General features: G+C 39.3%; 2 protein-coding genes across 2 annotated transcripts; both read right to left on the bottom strand.

Moving 5' to 3' along the window:
* Positions 1–5,532: 5,532 nt before the first annotated feature.
* On the bottom strand, positions 5,533–6,613 carry LOC120286885 (germin-like protein subfamily 1 member 13). The gene is made up of 2 exons (XM_039299470.1): positions 6,428–6,613; positions 5,533–6,270 (listed from the first exon to the last, which is right to left on the bottom strand). The coding sequence occupies exons 1-2, from the start codon at positions 6,543–6,545 to the stop codon at positions 5,717–5,719; spliced, it is 672 nt and encodes a 223-aa protein (XP_039155404.1). The 5' UTR covers positions 6,546–6,613; the 3' UTR covers positions 5,533–5,716.
* A 5,441-nt stretch (positions 6,614–12,054) lies between these two features.
* LOC104431129 (germin-like protein subfamily 1 member 13) lies at positions 12,055–13,013 on the bottom strand. Its single transcript, XM_010043811.3, has 2 exons — positions 12,817–13,013; positions 12,055–12,634 (listed from the first exon to the last, which is right to left on the bottom strand). The coding sequence occupies exons 1-2, from the start codon at positions 12,932–12,934 to the stop codon at positions 12,081–12,083; spliced, it is 672 nt and encodes a 223-aa protein (XP_010042113.1). The 5' UTR covers positions 12,935–13,013; the 3' UTR covers positions 12,055–12,080.
* Positions 13,014–13,060: the final 47 nt, after the last annotated feature.

Below are 13,060 nucleotides of genomic sequence, written 5' to 3'. Positions count from 1 at the left end.
GGGCTGATCTCAGGTTCTATTTCCTAGCTCAGAGTATTATTGCTCGAGGGAGGAGTGAGGTGCCTTCCATGACATGGTCTCTATTTATACATGACAGTGCTTGACCTGGTAAACAATTTATGCAACAAGTTTCCCTGCAGAAGACCAAGTTTTCAATGTTTCTATCTTTATTTCCCCTTTCTTAATTCCAGACAATGAACCGTTCCATAACCACTATGACCGGGTGGCAGTCTATTTGATTTTCTCATCTCCAGATTAAACAATGCATATTATCAGCTATGGAAGTGCTTATTCATAACTTTTACAACCTTGCATTATTCCTCCTTCACTTCTTCAGCTCTTCAGCATCAATTTAGAGCAGCATGATTACACAAGGACTGTTTTCTGAACACAGTTTCATGCATCCAAAGTGGATTGAATTGACCCTTTCTAGAGTAGGAAAAACTCTTTTCACACTCATCTTCACCATGGAAATTTTTGGGCTGCAGATATTTCGTATGAGTAATAATCAGGGGACTTCGTCTGATTTAACATCCCAAACACTGAACTTAGTAGCAATCCACATAGCAGTGATTCACTCTCCTGTTGCACAAAACTTGATTCCTTAAGTACCTTTGGGAACACAAGTTCATGGGAGGTCAGAAATAAGATGCCGTTGTCCAAAGCTGCGACTGCTTCACAACCTTATGAGCAGAAAAGTTTTACGAAAGTTACAACTTGTGAGCAATATCTTATTCCAAATTCCAATGACTTCTAGAACTTACATGACATCGCTTACTTGAGGATCAAGGGTGTGAATGTTTCCATGTTGAGCTGGTGGATATTAATTAAGTCACCTAATTCGTTGGAAAAACGAAGCTTCGGAAGGTTATAATTCAAAAGAGGCTTTTACTATCAACACCAAAGAATTTTAGCTAATTTCCTTGAAATTACCAAATGTCCCTCTATTATTTCTAACCTCGAAGCTCCTCTACAGATTTTCTCAGAGAAGTGGGAGAGTTGTTAAAGATGGGTAGATGATTAAGGCAACTTTCCAATCATAATTTTGTCATGATAGATTTTGTGCTAACCAATTTAAGAGATGAAAGGTGAAAAGACAATCCCGCTGCATTATGTCTTTGAGTAATGAGATTGCTAGAAGCACAAATTTATTTAATTAATTTTACGCTATATGATATTCCAATGCACATTTGCTCCCCAAAAATAAGTTTAGGAGATTTTTAAGTTAGTAATAGCGAGTCTTCCTTTTGTGGTTTCTTAGGTCTGTTTGGTAACACTTATGTTCCGGAGAACAATTTCTTTTCAAAAATAGCTTTTTTTTTCTATTTATATTCTTGAGAATAATTTCTAAATAAAATAACATATTTGATAATTGTACAAAATTTTCATTCTCATAGTGAAAAAAAAAAGGAATGTGTTTGGTACGATCCGCAATTTTTTTTTTTTGTAATGTATAATTTCTTTTAATTTTTTTAATAATTTTTAAGATTTTTTTTCTTTTTTTATTCTTCCTTGCCGTTGCTACCACCAACAGCGGAAGGTGGGTGGTGGGTGGCGGGTGATGGGTGGTGGCGGCCAGCCAGTGTTGGTTGGACAATAGGGGTAGTGGCCAAGGGCGAGGAGGCGACAAGAAAGAAGAAAAGAAAATAAAAAAAAAAAGAAGAAATAACTTATTTCTAGAAATTATTTTCAGAAACAATAAAATGCTTTTTTCTAGTTCTTATTTCAATTACAAATCTATTCCCCAATCACTTTTCTATTTCAATAAATATAAAAATTAGTTGACATTATCAAATGTTTATTTTTTTCCGAGAACGAAAAATTTGAAAAACGAAAGAGTAGGACATTGCCAAACAGGCCTTTACCTTCCACATATCAATTTTTTTATTACTAACAATCTTGAGTTTTCTCCCTGGGGAGTAGTATCTACATACAGAAGTTTGAATACTCATTAGTTGATGACTTGGGGCCACAGCTAGTTTTCTCCCTGGGGAGTAGGACATGGTGTGAACGTCCTACACATAGAAGTTTTCGCCACATCGTGTTTCTATAAGAGATTATGGTGTGAACGTCCTACATACAGAAGTTTTCTCGAGCCACCTCTAAAAATATTATCAATGCTTTTTATTAATAAAAAATGAATAGAAACACGTTTGGTAAATTTTATTCTTTTTTTGTTTCTTTTAATTTTTTAATATTTTTATTTTTATTTTTCATTTTTTCCTTTCATTTTTATTTTTTTCTTCTTTCGGCCGGTCACCGGCCTCCGGCGACCTCGCCCGCCGGGGCGGGCTCGCCCCCCCCACTCGGCCACGGGAAGCTCGGCCTCGTCGGGGGCTCGGCCTCATCGGCCTCGCCGGCCTCTAGGTGAGGCCAAGCTCGCCCAACCAAGGCGAGGCCGAGCCTCACCCAACCATGGCGAGGCTCGGCCTCGCCGGGGCCGTGACGCTCCGGCGAGGTCGCCGACCCTCGACGGCGTCGCTGGCCCTCAACGGCCGGTCGCCGGCCATGGCCGAGGCCGGTGACCGGCCAAAGAAAAAAGAAGAAAAAAAAAAGAAAGAAAAGAAGAAGAAAAGAGAGAGAGAAGAAGAAGAAGCGTTTCTTCAAAATCGTTTCTAGAACAAGAAACAAATTTTTTTTGTTTCTCATTTCTATTCTTTTTGTGTTCCGGGAACAAAAAAAACAAAAAAAGAATAAAACGCAACCAAACATGTTTCTGTTCTTTTTTTGTTCTCGGGAACAAAAAAAAAAAAACTATTCAGAAACAGAAATGAGGAACAAAAACATGCAGGCCCTTAGATTATGGTGACTTACGCCCATATCTTACGTTGAAGACTACACTGCATAATAAAATTGTCAATGGATTAGATCGCTCAAACAAGGACATTTAAAGGATTAACTATAATTAATGTCCCACATAAGTATTAACAAGCTAATTTTTTAAGGGTTACAATTAAGAGTATAAGTGATTTCAGTTTTTCGTCGGATGCACATCACGGTGAAGAGCAATTGATTTATTTGGTTGATACTAAATTTGTTGGCTTAACTTGTTGTTAAAGGTGAGTCCTGTTAAATAAATTAGTAGAAAGACTTTAGGCTCTCTCCAGGTAATCTACTTGACGAGGCATGGCGACACGTGCTCTATATATAAATGCAGATTGTTGACCAAGTACAGCGCTTTCTGCGTGATAGGCAACATTGAAAATCTTCGGATATTATGCAAGTTTGGTTTTAGACGCGATGGACGGGTCATTCCACAACAACTACAAGCACGTGTCCATTACTTTGATTTTATATTCCTAGGAAAAAGAAATGAACAGCAACTTTCATAAATTGACGCGACGACCCGGGACTAAATCAATGGAGGCCAAGTCTTGACAAGGAATGTTCGCGTGATGGATCTTCATCACATGATCACGACCATTCATGTACCAATGAGCGTGATTTGACGTGATCTAGGGGCCTAAAACTGAGCCAAGTAATTGAGTCCACCCTTGTTTGTCTTATATAATTTATATCTGACGCCTTTTCAAGCTCAACTTGTTTGAGTAAAGATTGATACAATAGTGTCTCTGCAAATGTTGTTGAAAGGGTCAATCTCCGTGTCTCCCGAGCATTCGGTTTTACATTTGCGAAAGAAATAGTTTAGGTTTGCTGATGTTCTCCCTCGTTAAATTAGAAAATTTGATCCACTTTGTTATTTGGAGGAAACTAAAAAGAATATTTAGAGCATATGCTTGCTTGCAATGCACTTTTATATGTTGGACCAAAAACATATCTCATCCTGGACTAAAGCATTTCTTAAGGCTGTTTCACATAGCTAGGCTTTGTTAATAAGGTTATCTCCTATTCTGTTGAATGGATTTCTAGATGGTCTCGTAGTTTCTAGAATGGACTTGTTGAGATCGGCAAACTTGAGGATTAACATGATCCTTACTTTGGTTTTTATGTTTTTGTTGAAAGTTCAAAAGTCCTTGGAGCATGGATTATCTAGCAAGCATGCATTGATTAATGTACAAGTGAGAGAACTATGCTGGGAATAGATCAAGGAATCAGGCGGAACACTAACCCTAGTCAAATTGAATAGAGATATGGCATTTCGATTAGAAAAACACAATTCAATATCCAGTTTATCTTGCTTGACACTGCTATGCTTTGTTTTAATTAAGAAAAGTGCTTACTAGTTTTTCACTTGAAAAAGCATTGAATACGCCATAGGTCCATTCGCGTTTGGTTCCTAAAAAAGTACTTTGAAAATTAATGGTTTCACCTTCCTCCAGTGATCCTCAAATGATGTAAGTCACAACAACCAGACATTGGGAGTTTGCAAATTTTTGTAATTTTGGTTTGACTTTTCCGGCATACGACACGTCAGCCAGTCCTCTTGATGAAGTAAATTGGATCACATGAAGCGTTTTAAAAAGGGAAATACGCAGGAACTTCATCGCTTTGCCGGGCGTATGCATTGCATTACGATTCAATCATGTACTTCCATTTTTGAGCTGTTTTTTTATCCATTGCAAGGATGTAAAAACCGCAGCACCAATCAGAAGCCTACCAAAACGAATATGTACTGCGGACGATGATTGAAAGCAAAAAAAAAAAAAAAAATCTATACTCGGAAAGAAGAAGTTATTTTTTGACTTCTGCTAACGAGGACTCGCTTATAGGAAATTGCAAGAGGAGCAGCGAGGTTTAAACGCAGTTTACACTTCTTAATATAACATGGAGAAATGGGAGAGTTGTTGAAGATGTGTAGATGATGGCGACTACTTAATTTGCATACCTGTAGTAAGCTTCACATCCAATCCGTTTTCGGTAGTGAATGTTTATTAGATAATTGTCCTTCTCTAATTGCGAAGAACCGAAAGTTCTATGACTTAATGTGCTCGCTATTCTTTTCCGAACACCTTATCCATATAAAATATCGTAGACGACTTCAATTTGGTTATAGTGAGTCTTTGTCTCCCACTTCTTTTCGTCTTTTAAGTTTCCATATTCTGCTTTTAATCGACTACTCTATCTTGAGTTATTTTAGGGAGTATTCTTTGGCTATGTGGCACAGTTTCTTAGTGAATGGTTTTCCAAATCGGGCTTTTGGTTGAAACTAGTCATGTTTTCAAAAATGGCCTGAAATTCAGCATGGAGTGGAACACATGAATCGTAAGAGCTCCCACGTAATTGCCACAGGACAGTTTTCACAGATATGCAGATGTTGAACTGCGATAATACCGCATGCTTTCTACAAAATGACGATACATCGTGGTTAGTAGGAAACAAGTAGACAACTAGGCAGCACAAAGCAATGATCCTGATGACAAGCGGTGTGTGGACTGGGACTTCCTTTCCTGTGCTTCCACCAAATTAGAGCTTGAAAAAGGTGACATCGATGGAATTTTTATGGATCCTCGCCCCGTAATTAAATGTGAGGAATGACTTTGCTTGGGATTTGGCTCCTTTCGAATGAGAAATTATCCTCAAAACAGTGAGGGAGGGAGGGAGGGAGGGAAGAAAGCGCCCCGGGGGGTTTGGTTGAAAGAGATTCTTAGTAAATGATCTTTATTGCTCAATGATTCATACAACAAGGTATATAACAACCCTATAAACATTGAGAAAAATTATTCATTTATTCTTAGCAATCTTGGAAAGTAGCAATGATCTCATAAGTACTATGGCTCAAATGCTCTGTCGGCATATCTTGAGTCATCTGTTCCATTTAGTTGTTGTCGTACCAAAACTGTGCTTGAAGGTAGTCGACAGTTTTCTTGTCCACTTGGAAGGCCTTGGTGAGAACATCAGCAGAAATGGGTGGCTTTGCTCCAAAGACGGAGTTAGCAATGGTAATGACTCCTGGATTTTGGCTGCTCAAACCGGCAAAGGCCAGCGCAGGGGTCTTTCCAGTATTCAACTGGAAGTGAATGAGTCCAATTGGGAAAACAAACACATCGCCTTTGTACAAGACTTTGGTGAAGAGAGTGTTGTTCAATTGGTTGGATGTGACGAAGCCGACAAGGAGTGTGCCCTCGATGACGACCAAGACCTCAGTGCCGCGAGGGTGAGTGTGGGGAGGGTTTAAACCTCCAGGAGCGAAGTCAATGCGAGCCGCGGATATGCCCAAAGTATTGAGTCCTGGAAACTCGTTGACGGTTGCAGGTGTGACTTTCGATCCAAGTGGGTTTGCAGTATTCCCAGGCTTTCTGAACCCCATAAAGGTGAAGTCATCTGCATTGGCTTCCTTAGGGTCCTTGCAAAACTCCCCGTTCACAAACACTGCATAAGAAAACAGAACTCATGTTAATGTGTATCACTCAATATGCGATGACAATGTCGTCATGCTACCAAAACAAAACCTTTGTGCATGTTCTGTTTATAGCATCGCTGACAAGAAGAAAACAGCATGTCAATAACACTAGAATAGAGGTTTAACCTGCAGACTTGGGGTCGTTGATGGCCACGCATATGTCCTGAAGAGGACTTGGGTCATAAGCAAAGGCAGTTGCAGTTGCCAAAGCCAAAATGAGAAGGCTAACTGGAAAGGACTTCATTGTGGGCGGGAGTTGGGGCTGATCTCAGGTTCTATTTCCTAGCTCAGAGTATTATTGCTCGAGGGAGGAGTGAGTTGCCTTGCATGACATGGTCTCTATTTATACATGACAGTGCTTGACCTGGTAAACAATTTATGCAACAAGTTTCCCTGCAGAAGACCAAGTTTTCAATGTTTCTATCTTTATTTCCCCTTTCTTAATTCCAGACAATGAACCGTTCCATAACCACTATGACCGGGTGGCAGTCAATTTGATTTTCTCATCTCCAGATTAAACAATGCATATTATCAGCTATGGAAGTGCTCATTCATAACTTTTACAACCTTGCATTATTCCTCCTTCACTTCTTCAGCTCATCAGCATAAATTTTTGGGCTGCAGATTTATCCTATCAGTAATAATCAGGGTACTTCGTCTGATTTAACATCCCAAACACTGAACTTAGTAGCAATCCACAGAGCAGTGATTCACTCTCCTGTTGCACAAAACTTGATTCATTAAGTACCTTTGGGAACACAAGTTCACGGGAGGTCAGAAATAAGATGCTGTTGTCCAAAGCTGCGACTGCTTTACAACCTTATGAGCAGAAAAGTTTTACGAAAAATAGAACTTGTGAGCAATATCTTATTCCAAATTCCAATGGCTTCTAGAACTTACATGACATCGCTTACTTGAGGATCAAGGAACTGATTGTTTCCTCGCATTATGTACCTTTGGATAGACAATGCAAGCTCATCACTGATGTTATGAACATTTAGTACAATTAGTGCCTTGTCCATTAACTGATGGTTATGTGCAACTTTGCCTAAGGTTCATGGGAGGTCAGAAGTAAGATGCTGTTGTCCAAAGCTGCTTCTGCTCTGTAACCTAATGAGCAGAAAGTTTTAAAGGATAGAACTTGTGAGGAATGTCTTATTCCAATGGCTTCTAGGACTCATGGGACATTGCCAGCTTGAGGATCAAGGGTGTGACCGTTTCCATGTTGAGCTGGTGGATATTAAATAAGTCACCTAATTCTGTTGAAAAATGAAGCTTCGGAAGGTTATAATTCAAAAGAGGCTTTGCTATCAACCACAAAGAATTTTAGCTAATTCCCTTGAAATGACCAAATGTCCCTTTATTGTTTCTAATCTCGAACCTCCTCCGCAGATTTTCTCAGAGAAGTGGGAGACTTGTTAAGGGTGGCTAGATGAAGGAAAGTTTCTAATTGTAATTGTCATGATACATTTTACGCTAACCATTTTAAGAGATAGAAAATTCAAAAGACAGTATGACTACCTTACATCTTTGAGTATTGAAATTGGTATGGACATTATAAATGCGATAATTTTTTATGACGCTTACTTGAATACCTCGACTTTTTTTCTGACCACTTGGGCACATAATTTTTACAACGTTTCCTTAAATGTCATAGCTTTCAATTGAGTGTCATAACTTTTAAAAACGCTTATCCAACATGGCATGACACTTGTGATGCATATTTATGAAAGTTATAGTATTAAAGTGATTGATTGGAAGTTATAGTGTTCAAGTGAGTACTGTATATAAGTTATACATTTAAATGAGCGAAAAAAAAAAGTTATGATACTTAAGTGAACACTATATAAAAGTTATGACACTTGTGTTCTTTTCCTAATAAAATTGCTAGAGCGCAATTTTTGTTTATTAACTTGATGCTATGTAATAATTCAGTGGGCATCTGTTCCCGGTTTCTTACCTTCGGCACATCAAATTTTCAATAACTAGTAATCTCGAGTTTTCTTCCTGGGGAGTATTATCCACGTACGGAAGTTTAAACACTCATTAGTTTTTTAGATCCTACTTTTGGCTGGAATCGGCCTTTTACCCCTCTGATATTAAGATGCTTGCTCTGCTTATCCTTGTCAATATTATCACAACGCAAATGCACAGCAAGTGATTTTATGGTGTGAACGTCCTGCATGATACACTGAAAAATCGGAAGCAAATCACCAACTAGGCAAGTCCTTTCATGGTGAAGGCGTATTAGGAACGCCTATTCCTGCATTTTCTCGTAAATGAATTATTCAACTTTTTAAGGATCTGGTACTTTTTCTGAGGAAGTGGTCCGCACCATCCCGCTGCTGAGTCGACCCTGGACGGCTGCAACAGTGAAGTACAGAGATAAAAAAAGAACGCTGACGTTATCTGTGAATATCATTCCCACCTTAGATTTACGCATTCCTTAGCTGGAACAGAGGAAATTTAACCTGATCGGGGTTTCGTCGAAGCAGCAACGGAACGACACATCACCGGATTTAGATATCTACTTACGGCCCCAGCGAAGCAGACTAGTCAATTGGAGAAATAAGGGAAAGAGTTGTTGAAAGTGCTCACCCAGGGGTTGATTTCCTAAACCCTATCTCTGTTGCTGTTGTCAAAGGTCCATTGTTGACCTTCTCAAACACCGATCCATTCAGAGAACAGTGCGTCTTTATCCTTCTCTCAGGATCATTATCTAACAACTCATGCACTCTCTTTTCTCCCCTCTGCACCGATAAAACCATGCGGCAGCGTCATCCAATTTTGATTTGTTGTGATTGTGGCCATTAGTCTTGTGGTTTACATATTTTATTGGCACGGTCTTATCAACCTCTAGAATGTGCTTTTTGAATTGGGTTATTAGGTGGGCGTTTACATCCACTGAGCATTAAAAATGCTCTCAATACAACGTTTATTTTGCTTTGAATTGCATAATATGTAATTGCAAAAGAAAAGAAAAGGCCCAAGACCTCAGCCCATTCCACCTTCAGTCCAGATAAATCTGAAAATGTTTCCTTCTCTTCTCCCCCTTGTCACGAACCAGAGAAAGAGAAATGGGGCTTTTGCATGCACGCGCGGGAGGCTACGATGACTCAAGTTTGCCTTTGTTTTGTAGCACCCTAGGATTATAATCCTTGGTTCATTTAATCAAGGGAAATTTTGGAGTTAGGACATAAATTCAGGTCTATATTAATTTTGAGTTACCGTGTCGATTCGGGAGTCGTTTGGCTGTGAAAATTATGTGGAAATGATAATTATGGTGTTGTGGAGCCGTGAGATCTTACAAAAATTAGTTTCAAGTTATAGTTCGATTGGAACGAATTTTTAGAGTTTTGCGCACATTGCTACTCAGTTCAATTTTTTTTTTTTGTTTTTTACAATGGTTTTCACTATTCTTTGGTCATCTTTTGAGTTGATAAAGCTGAGGATCTTATAATACTTAAAAGAGTTTTTTTTTTTCTTTCAAAGTTTGCTCGTGTTAGGATTTGGTGCACAAATACAACAAAATAGAGTCTAAACGTAAGAAAGAGAAATCGAGACACTAACTTTATCCTAATTTACCCTCAAGGGGTACATCCAACAGATAATTATGCTATTATTAGCTTCTCTTACATCTCTATATATCACTCGATTACAAGAGAAATATAATATATATAGGCGGCACAAGAAAACTCTAAAGTTGAGAAAGCGTTAAGCTATTCAGTAGCTATTTATGGACCCAAGCCCAAACTACTCTTTTGACCTTATCCCTCGCTCGTTCATCGAGGAGTGAGATCCCATGTCTTCTTGTCGATGAGGAGTATAAACCACACCTTAATAGCTTGAACTGGAGTTTGTTAAAGAAATACAACACGATAAAGTTGGTAGCACAAGCTTGGGTGGCTGTTTATCATGCAAGTGATTATTCGTCACGCAACCGCCTGCCTTGAGGTCTTTTGTCGACCCATAGTGAATGACTCAACCCACAAATAGTGTTACCTAATAGAGTCTCGGTCGAAGTTATTTGGTGTGTAAATTTGATATTCAAATTATGTTCTCTTTTTCGTAGAACTTTGAAGCTTGCTAGGCAGCCTAGCTTCCATTCGGGCTTTTGGTTAGTGGTGATTGGTGGTTATATCTTCTTTATATCTGATGATTCATATTTCGAAAGTGGTAAAGATTGGGGAGCATATCCATGGCATAAAAACTTGATCAAACAATTGTTATCCTTTATGGTATTCGAAATAGTTAGAAATGATTTTGACCATTTGAAATAGTTTAATTTAAATACTTGTGATTGGTAGGAGAACTAGCATATGAAACAAATTGTGAAAGGTTATATGAATTGATTTATGAACTTGGATTGTGAAACCTAATAGGGTTTGAGAATGAGAATCTTATACTATTGATATGCATTGGTCAAGAACTAAGTTCTACATGATGATGCGAGTTTTGCAGGAGCCACCTTTAAAACCTTGTATTACGTTATGAGTTTGCCAAGGACTAAGTGCTATACCATGACATAAGTCTTGTGGGAGCGATCTCTAAAATCTTGTATTATTGATACAAATTGGTCGAGGACTAAGTGCCACTTGGTAATGTGAGCCCCATTAGAGCCACCTCTAAAATCTTGTACCATTGATATATATTTCTCGAGCTGTGGCCCCAGTCATCAATGCATCTTAATATAACATGGAGATATAAGAGATTTGTTGAAAATGAGTAGATATCTCTGCTGCGACCTTCACACTCAAACCGTTTTCGATGCTGAAAGTTTATGAGATAATTTTCCGTATCTACTTGCGAAGTATGGGAAGTCCTATGGTTAAGTCTCTATTCTGCACTGAACGCCCTCTCCACATGAAGTACGGTAGGGGACTTCAATTGGTTATAGTAAGTCTTAGTCTCCCACTTAAAAATAAAAATAAAAATCCCAACTTTCGATATTCTTCTTTTAATCAACTACTTTATCTAGAGTTATTTTAGAGAGCATTTTTTGCATATGGCACGATTTCTTAGTGAATGGTTTTTCAGATTGGGCTTTTTATTGATAGTAGTCATCATTTCGAAAATTGTCAGAAATTCAGCGGGCGGTGAAATACAAGAATAGTAAGAGTTCCCACCAAATTGGTAGCAGATGTCGAACTGTGAAAGTACAGCATGTTTTCTACAAGAACGACGATACATCCGGGCAATAGGAACAAAGTCAGCAACTTGGCAGCACGAAGCATTGATCTTCAAGACATGCTGAGTGTGGATTGGGACTTACTGTGCCGCAGTATCACAAAATCAGAGCATGAAAATTTGACACCAATGGAATATGGATGGATCGTTCTTGATGAATGTCTGATCAATACGAGAGTTCAGGTCCCGCAATGGAAAGCGTGCATTAACCTTTTGTGCTCGATAATTTGACAAGCAACACTTCAATGATCATTTTGAGGCTGATCCGAGTGCCCAAAGTCGTTACAATTGTTTTCACTAAGCTTATATGCATCTGATCGAAATCTGTGTTTTGTTTCTATTATGACTTTGCTTGGCTTTTGGCTCCGGTCCATATGAGAAACTTTCGTCAAAACAGGGATCGAGAAACAGGAGATTCTTAGTAAATAATACTTTACTGAGCAATTACTCATACAAGAGGTAAAAATACCCATTGACCACTGACATAAAGCAGTGTTTTTATTCTTGGAAATCTCTCATGGAAACAAGGAATGCTTGCGTAAGATAAATGGCTTAGATGCTCCGTTGGTGTTTTTCTGGTCATCCATTCCATTTAGTTGTTGTCGTACCAAAACTGTGCCTGGAGGTAGTCAACAGTTTTCTTGTCCACTTGGAAGGCCTTGGTGAGAACATCAGCAGAAATGGGTGGCTTTGCTCCAAAGACGGAGTTAGCAATGGTAATGACTCCTGGATTTTGGCTGCTCAAACCGGCAAAGGCCAGCGCAGGGGTCTTTCCAGTATTCAACTGGAAGTGAATGAGTCCAATTGGGAAAACAAACACATCGCCTTTGTACAAGACTTTGGTGAAGAGAGTGTTGTTCAATTGGTTGGATGTGACGAAGCCAACAAGGAGTGTGCCCTCGATGACGACCAAGACCTCAGTGCCGCGAGGGTGAGTGTGGGGAGGGTTTAAACCTCCAGGAGCGAAGTCAATGCGAGCCGCGGATATGCCCAAAGTATTGAGTCCTGGAAACTCGTTGACGGTTGCAGGTGTGACTTTCGATCCAAGTGGGTTTGCAGTATTCCCAGGCTTTCTGAACCCCATAAAGGTGAAGTCATCTGCATTGGCTTGCTTAGGGTCCTTGCAAAACTCCCCGTTCACAAACACTGCATAAGAAAACAGAACTCGTCTTAATATGCATCACTCAATATGCGATGACTATTGTCCTAGTTATAGTCGATGACAATGTCGCCATGCTACCAAAACAGAACCTTTTTGCATGTTCTGTTTATAGCATCGCTGACAAGAAGAAAACAGCATGTCAATAACACTAGAAGAGAGGTTTAACCTGCAGACTTGGGGTCGTTGATGGCCACGCATATGTCCTGAAGAGGACTTGGGTCATAAGCAAAGGCAGTTGCAGTTGCCAAAGCCAAAATGAGAAGGCTAACTGGAAAGGACTTCATTGTGGGCGGGAGTTGGGGCTGATCTCAGGTTCTATTTCCTAGCTCAGAGTATTATTGCTCGAGGGAGGAGTGAGGTGCCTTGCATGACATGGTCTCTATTTATACAGACAGTGCTTGACCTGGTAA

This window comes from Eucalyptus grandis, chromosome 8 (assembly GCF_016545825.1).
Source record: "Eucalyptus grandis isolate ANBG69807.140 chromosome 8, ASM1654582v1, whole genome shotgun sequence".
NCBI classification, from domain to species: domain Eukaryota; kingdom Viridiplantae; phylum Streptophyta; class Magnoliopsida; order Myrtales; family Myrtaceae; genus Eucalyptus; species Eucalyptus grandis.
The sequence above is the reverse complement of the archived record's forward strand: the minus strand, read 5'-3'. Positions and strand labels throughout refer to the sequence as shown.

Coding starts and splice junctions, on each gene's coding strand:
- LOC120286885 (XM_039299470.1), bottom strand. CDS start 6,545: ATGAAGTCCTTTCCAGTTAGCCTTCTCATTTTGGCTTTGGCAACTGCA. Junction 6,271..6,427: donor CAACGACCCCAAGTCTGCAG/GTTAAACCTCTA, acceptor TTTCTTATGCAG/TGTTTGTGAACGGGGAGTTT.
- LOC104431129 (XM_010043811.3), bottom strand. CDS start 12,934: ATGAAGTCCTTTCCAGTTAGCCTTCTCATTTTGGCTTTGGCAACTGCA. Junction 12,635..12,816: donor CAACGACCCCAAGTCTGCAG/GTTAAACCTCTC, acceptor TTTCTTATGCAG/TGTTTGTGAACGGGGAGTTT.